Raw genomic sequence first — 8185 nt, forward strand, 5'->3', positions numbered from 1 at the left:
AACTAGCCATGCTTCTCTCTTTCCTGTCTCAAAAACTTTAAACCATAACCTTCCCTTGGAATCTACCAGTGCTAGAGCAGCTGGTCCTCATTCATTTCTTGTTTTCTGTACATTTCAGATGCACTAAGTCGATTTTAGAGTGTGCTCTGAGCTTTATCCATGAACCAAAATGCAGGCATGCAGTAAATGAGTCTTGTACGGAGAGATTCCCCAGATGGTTACAGCAGGAGCCCTGACAGCTGCACACAGCAGCGACTCGGCAACAGGAGGTGACTCTCTGAGCACTACTCCATGGACGCCAGTCTCATACAGATTATTTGGAAATGAATTTCTAAGCTACTTCACCATCTGGCTCACCCGTCTCCATTGTGAGATGAGACACCCTTTCCTGCATTTTACCAACAATTCAGTTTTACCACATTAATTGCTAAACTATCTTTTCAACACATTACTGAAAGAAGAAAAGAAAGTAGACCCTGATCACAGGATATGAGCTGGTTCTGCCACTTCAGACACATTGAGAAAATGTCCTTGACATTTATTTTTTCTCTGAAAAACCTATTAAAACAACCAGACTATGCCAAATATCGCATAGTCTTAATAATAATCCAGGACGGTGTCCCAAATAAGGGTGTACAGGACTACACTCTGCATCTAATACAGATAGGATCCTCCTGCCCAGGTCTCTTATTGTTTTTCAATGGCAGAGCCTTATGAAATGCACAGAAAAGTTGAAAAAGAAAACTGCAAGCATAGCTTCCCTGGAAACCTGCGGACTTTAGCAGGCAGAAGGCTTTTAGATATATTTGTTCATTCTCACTTAGAGATATTTGTTCATTCTTGAAAAGAAATACAAATCTGGATCATGAAGAATTCCATTTCTACTATTAAGGTAGAGAATATTCATGCATCAGATGCAGTGCGGTAGTAAAGAACATTGCTGATCTCCCTACACTAGCCAAAATGGTCAATGCCATCAGGGGTGGTAGATTGCAAACAACAAACTAAGGTTGGATTGTAGTACAAAATCCCATGCAACCATGCTTTTTTTTTGGCGCAATCCTGTCCCAGCCATCAGCTACTTTTTAAACAAAGCCTAAATTGAGAAGGAAGTGAGAGCAAGCAGGCCAACATCGGTGCAAATGCCACCCTTTAATGTAGTTTTCAATCATGTTCTGTGGTCAAGTGATAGACATCCATGCATAGAAGCAGATTTGACTGTGGATCCATAGGTGACTGTGCATTAATGTATATATCATGATGCCCATCCAGTTCCCACTGTACTGCTGGAGTTGTATTTTGATGTCAATAGCAATGTCGTTGCCCAAATTGAGAACACATGATGGACCCATAATGTGCAAAGTGTCTTCTACACATGTAGACTCACTCTGCATCACTGGGGAAATTATCTTGGGATCAACAGTCTGGTGTATACCTGGATTCAAATTTGGCACAGCATTCCAATTAGGAAGGGAAAGTGAGAGAGAGAGAAAGAGAATCTCAGAAAGAAATAGTCCCATTCTTCTAATAAGACTAGTAAGGTAAAATGCAAGGGAAAGCAAAACCATGGAACAACATTGCACTACAGTAATGCAATCCTAGCAATGCCACCCTTGGTTGTTACCTGATTGAGGTGAAGGAGGAATCTAAGGGGAATAAAGGATGAAAAGAAAAATAAGTGTTGCCTTATCCTGAAGAGAAGACTCTGTAGGGTTATATGATCCAGGGCAGAAGAGAAAGAAAAATCCAAACTGAAACCAGTTGGGAATCCAAGGTGAGGGATCCAGCAATTCAGCAAAAGGGTGAAGGCGCAAGAAGCGAGGCAGCCACAAAGCTACAGTAGCAGGCTCAGGCACAAAACCAGCTACAGAGTTTGAGGATCTTGAGATGCCTTTTCAAAAGACTTTGGGAGGGTTGAGAGGATTCACAGTGGGATTAGATCAAGAGTGCGAGGCACTAAATTTGGGAGATGGTGAGAGAGTTCTTAGGTGGGGCGACTGAGTTACCAGGGCTGGGGAATGGCTCCAGCTGTTCTAATAAAGGCTGAGTAGCAGCTTGATGACATCTCCCTTGGTTCAGGATTGTATTGCCAAGTTAGGCTGGATGAGCAGAAGAGTTCTCTAGCCTTCGGTTATTAGACCACAAACTTGAGCCAATCAAGCTTGGGTGTGATGAAACTTCTGGAGGCAGAAGACAAGAAGCCTTTAATCCATGTGATCTTTGGAGCATTCCAGCATATGGGCTACTTTCTTGCTGGAGCATCCAAAGAAATTCCTGCTAGTTCAGGAGCCCCCATGTTGATATCATCTTATCCAAGTCTCTGGCAGATAAGTCAGAGGATCTTTTTGAGGTGCACAATTTTTGCAGGGGGGGGGTCACTATGAGGGGCAGACACACTTGCAACAATGTATAACTCCCTTGTGGCATTGACACACAATGGTGACTTGGCAATGGTATTAGAACAGTATGTCATTCTCAAACAGAACACAGGATAACCACTCAAGGCTGTTTCATGTCAATTGGGCAGAGGGGCAGTGTTTTATATATTTACTGCCTTTATTAATTGCTTTTCCATAAATGACTGAAACAATGTGCAATCATACGTTAAACTACAAATTAATCCAATGAACAGTAATTATTATAATAAAACCCCTTCATTTCATGCATATTTTTAGACATGAGAACAGCTGTATACTGAGGCTATCCTGGGCTTTTCAACACTGAACCATTATAGTGCCTGAAAGTTCTGCTCATCATAAAATCATGATAATTTGTCCCATTGGTCTGAAATTTGGCACAAAACAAGATCTGTCCTGCACTTGTGGTACAGAAGTTAAAATGGTAGGCTTAACTCACAATCTTGGAAGATGAGCATATTTGTAAGTGCTTTAATTATTTTCTTAACTGGAAAGCTTTCTTGATTTTAGAATATCAATATTTTACCAGTACTTAAACCTCTGCCATTGATTTACTGAGCTGATGTATGGGAAACTCATGCAACTATCTCTGTAGGCTTCTGTAGCCACATTTCTCCCAAAAATGCAATGTTTACCTGTAAAGATACCGGTGTGCTGAAAAAGAAAATGGGAGAGGAGGAGGAGGCAAGGGCTGTACTTAGTTGGATATGCTTGGAAGAAGTCAAACCCAGCTGCATTGTAGCATCTCAGGGCTTAGGTGGCAATGACAGGGATAAGCCATGCTTGTTGCCTTCTCCTTTGTCACTGGCCCCAGCAGCATTGCCAGTGCCTTGGTAGTGTAGGTGGAGATCTAGCCCTGGGCGTCCAGTAAAATGGTGTGGTGTGCCACTGTCAGCATATGTGCCAGGGACTGCCCACTCCTGAGCTATAGGACTGAAGTATTGGGATATGGACCTGAATAGTAAGACCTGTATTGAACTTGCTTTGAATACTGCACAACTCAATCAAAGGAGGTTACACAGGTCCTTCCCTGTCAATCATCTCAGGGCCAAGCTAGAAGTGACGAATTACACTTGAATGGCAAGTGAACAGACTCGCGTGTATTCCTCCCTGTTCATAGTGATCGAGTGGATGATTAGTCTGAGATTGCTGATATAGGTGTTTTTGGTTCCCTCAGCCACACACGCATAAGAGATTTTCAAGGCTATGCTTTGGGCATGTAGGATTTAAACACATTGGAAATTTCCCTTTCTGCTGTAAAGCATTCCACACGCTCCTGATGAAGGATTCCGATATCTGCCACGGATAGCCGGCCCCAGATTGAGCGTGGGTTGGAGCTTTGCTTCACGGCTGGCTTCACCATTCACCTGCCGAGGAGAGCCCTGGAAAGAATTGTTATAACTATTCCAAAAAGACTGTGGGAATTGTGTGTGTCTACTGCAACTTGCCCTGTATGATTATGTAAAAGATTATTGTATTGTTGATGTGTGTGCCTGAAAATTGCATCAAGAGATTGTTATTTATTTATTTGAATACAACGATGAAATTTTGTAGCCTTTGCACTCTGAATACAGTTTTGTAATTTTGTAAATTAGTATTGTATTCCCTGTGGATTTTTTCCTCTTCTATTTGCTGGCCTTCAGAGATAGCAGAGCAGATTCCGTGCTGGGTTACTTGAGCTTTACCATGTAACTTCATGAACATCCATGAAGGTATTCTGCATAGTTTTCTAACAAAACCTCTTCCGATATATTCAGGATTGATCTGTGATTATGCATATACCGAGGGGTGTAAATATTTTGCAACATGTAGGAGCCAAACAGCTATTTGAGGAGCCAGTTTGGAATAGAAGGAGACGTGAACTGTATTTGTAAGATGAGATCCTTTTTGTACTGGTGGGAGGGGAGTGATGCGGTCTAGTCTCTTCACTCTCTTTTCTGAATTGTGAGGTGGCTAGCCTCAAGTCATAGTCTGACATGGGACTCCTTCTTCCACGAAGCAACTGCCAGTCCCACATACCTGGAATGCAGACAAACCAGCTTTTTGCCATTTCCAACAATCTCCAGTGTTACATGCCAGGTTTGATTAAACTATTGCATTTTTGAACCTCTGCATCTAAACGGGTGAGATTTTGTTTATTAATAATTCTCTTGATATTGTGCTTAAATGTTACTGAAAGGTATAATCATAAACCATGTTTCTTCCCTTGGTTAAAAGAATTTTTTTCATTCTGTTGGTTAAATCCAGGGTATCTAAGATAGTCATACAGTATCAAGTGTACTCAAGAGAACAGTAATGGAAATAATAAGTGAGGCATAATTGCCTTGTTGACAATGGATTCTAACTTGCTGAAGAAATATTCAATAATGTCAATTTTGTTTCTTTCCAGCGTTCAGGTGGTTCCTTAGCTATTCCTTTGTGTGCATTTCAAGGGACCGTATCTCTCCATGCGCCCACAGGAAAAACCCTCTCTTTATCGACATATGAAGTAAGCACTGAAGGACAGAAAATAACACCCACATCCAAAAAAATTGAAGTGTATCGCTCGAAGAGCGTGGGTCATGAGCCAAACCCTGAGGATTCCCCAACCACGTTTGCTGACACAAGTGTGAAGATTCATTTAGAGGTGCTTGAAATTTGTGACAATGAAGAAGCTATGGATACAGTGTCAATCATCAGTAATATCAGCCAATCATCTACCCAAGTCCGGTCTCCATCCTTGCGTTATTCACGGAAAGAAAACAGATTTGTGTCATGTGATTTAGGAGAAACGGCTTCCTACTCACTCTTCATACCATCAAACAATCCTGACAGCGATATTAACATATCAATCCCCGACACTGTGGAAGCTCACAGGCAAAACAGTAAAAAGCAACACATGGAAAAAGATGGTTATCAGGAAGAGATACAAATGCTGAACAAAGCTTACAGGAAAAGAGAAGAAGATGGGGGCAGTGCTTAAAAATGTTTAGAAGTCACATCTGAATAACTACTGGACTCTTTTTGATTTTGCTACTACAGACTAACATGGCTAACTCCTCTGGATCTTTGGTTGTCTTTGGAGTCAAGACTCTATTTTGCTTTGACAATGAAATAATATTTAAGAGATTGATGCAACAGTGGTAAACCCTGGTGCACTTATGTTAGTACGGCAGATCAGTAGTGAAAAAAGGTTACAATCACATAGTCAAATGGCTTAAATCTCATTGAAGTCAATGGTGTTTAAACAACTTGTCTAAAAGACTGGAGGTAAAGTTTTTGAAGCAGCTCTGTTGAAGGAGTGGGGGATCTTTTTTCCCAAGTAAATATTTGTTTTTCAGGCATCAGCACTGAGCTACACCTACCTGTGAAAACATATAAAGGAGAGTCAAAGCATTTTCTGTCTGATTAAAAGGTACGGGGTTGAATCCTGCTGGGAGGAAATGGCCTTCTTCAGACATCCCAAAAAGGTATGCAGGAGATTGTGGGAGTTGTGTGTGGACAAAAGCCATACGGGCCAGGAGTTGTAATGAAGAAGGGATGCTAGTAAGGCCAAGTGGAAAACCTGCAGGGTCCAACCTTGTAATTATTCTGATATACAAACCTGTCTCCATTTCATCAGAGTATTCCACTCCTTGGTCTTGAATATCTAAAGAAACTCCATGAAGTGTATTAGATTTCCTTGCTTAGGAATCGCTGGCATTAACCATCCACATCAGAATGCAACCGAAATGCAGGTGCTATCCATTGCTTTCAATGGGATGCTCATCAAATGCAGTTGCTGTCCTCTGTTTCCAGTAGGATGTGCATTTGGATATACATCCCTATTTTTAAATCTTTGCTAAGCTTGAGTCCACACATTCTGCCCCTCATACTTTCCCCCCACTAGAAAACAAATGGGATAGAATCAGACCAAAGGTAGGTTTGGGAGAATTGCTGCAGTAGCCAAATAACAGTCTGTATCAGAAACTGAACCTGTCAGACTACCACAGCAACCTAATTATTCTGTTCCAGACCATCTGTTCCAGCTCTGCAATGGCTAATGACATTTATCCTCAGAACTCATCACACAGAGTATGGGAAATAGTGCTAAAACATTAGAATAAGTATGTTCATTTTACAGTGTTAATAAACATCATTCAAATGTAATTTGCCATCATCATGGCTCAGATCCCATTGAAAATCTCTGCTGACAAAAGATACCCATCTCCGGAGTGCCAATTCTCTGCCTCTCCCTGCCGCCACAGCCCCCAGTGCCCCCCAAATACTGCTCCTGGGGGATATGGGACCCCTCCCCAGCAACAGTATGGGAGGGGAGATGGAGGTTTGCTGCAGGAGTGGGGAAATCAATGGAAACACCTCCCTCTCCCATAAGCAGAAGTGATCTGTGGAATCCAACCTGGTGTCATTAAATCTGGGTAGCCAAAATTTTAGTATGCATATCTTGTAAATATGGTCACACAAATTACTTTTGTATTCCATTGCGCAAACTGTATCAAAGTTCTGGACACTCTCATGTCCCACACTGTTTAAAAACTGTCAGTCCAGTACAAGTACTGCAGTTTAACTGAATCATGTACCACAAATTCACCAGCCCACTAACACAAACAAGGAAAGAAAAGCTGATTTTATGATGCATATCTCAATGAACATGAGAGCAAGGCAATTAGATCCTGGGAAGCTATAATCATGGCAGATTTTTTGTTATTGACCCATTAATCCCATACATAGTTAGGATGTTCAAATGTAATCTAATATTTAATTTAATGTAATTTATTATATTTATATTCCGCCCTCCCCGCTTTCGCAGGCTCAGGGAGGATTTAGTATGTCTACTTTTAGTATTTAGTATGTCTACTCTTGTGTGTGTAGACTGGAAGCGGCAGGGGCACTATTTGCATATCTCTACGTCCATATTGGTTTTTTTGCTTTTGCTGAAAATGGAAATGTGGTTTTTACATTCACATCCTCAGGCCTGTATGAGAGTGCTGTGTCCACATATACTAGCATTCACCTACCATCACAAAATCGCCTGGATGCTGCATGTCATCTTATTTCATACTACATTTATAAAACTGAAAGTCAAAATGGCTCCTGAACATTTTGGAAAGGCAACCCACTAATGGATTCTTTCTTGCCTTAAACAGGGGGCCAGACTTTTGTTTTAGCCCTCATATAAATAAGGAATCTTATCCTGCCTGGGATGCATTGCTTTCTTTCGTACTGACTGGTTTTAGCTTTAGAGCTGGTTTCCACAGCAGGATGGGGATGTTGCTTTAAGGAATAAAGTCTACGAAGGCTTGTTGCTTTAGAGAAGAAATAGATGTTCTTTATCGTTAAGGAAATCCATACCGTGATAGGAAAGGAAGAATAGGCATTCTATCTGAATTAGGATGGACAGAGATGCTGAGAACACATCTTGCTCTCTTGGAAGTTAGACAAAGAAACAGGAAGAGGAGTCAATTAGAAAGAAGGAAGTCTCTGAGAATAGTATTCTGGGTAAACAAAGAGGCAGCAGTAGAACAGAAAAGAGGAGATCTAGAAGAAATTGACTTGTCTTACTAGCTCTACTGCCCCATGTTGGGTAATGGTGTGTTTGGTACAAAGAGACGTACTGTTCTTTACTTCCAACTGTTGGAATCCATACACCAACTCATAAGGCTTCACAATTTCATAGCGGATCCTAACATCATTTGGGAATTATCAATATGGTTAGTTTTCAAGTCCTCCAATTCATTTTTTGTTCTTACTGTAAGCTTTGCGCCTTCAGGACTTATTATGCATTAGAC

The 8185-nt window shown here is 41.1% G+C and overlaps 1 protein-coding gene across 1 annotated transcript in view; it reads left to right on the forward strand.

Moving 5' to 3' along the window:
* GPR149 (G protein-coupled receptor 149) overlaps nucleotides 1-5379 on the forward strand; it is a 45918-nt gene extending 40539 nt beyond the window's left edge. Inside the window, exon 4 of the mRNA XM_054982087.1 lies at nucleotides 4807-5379. Coding sequence (XP_054838062.1) covers nucleotides 4807-5379 — 573 coding nt within the window. The remainder of the gene's footprint in view (nucleotides 1-4806) is intronic.
* Nucleotides 5380-8185: the final 2806 nt, after the last annotated feature.

This window comes from Eublepharis macularius, chromosome 6 (genome assembly GCF_028583425.1).
Source record: "Eublepharis macularius isolate TG4126 chromosome 6, MPM_Emac_v1.0, whole genome shotgun sequence".
NCBI classification, from domain to species: Eukaryota; Metazoa; Chordata; class Lepidosauria; order Squamata; family Eublepharidae; genus Eublepharis; species Eublepharis macularius.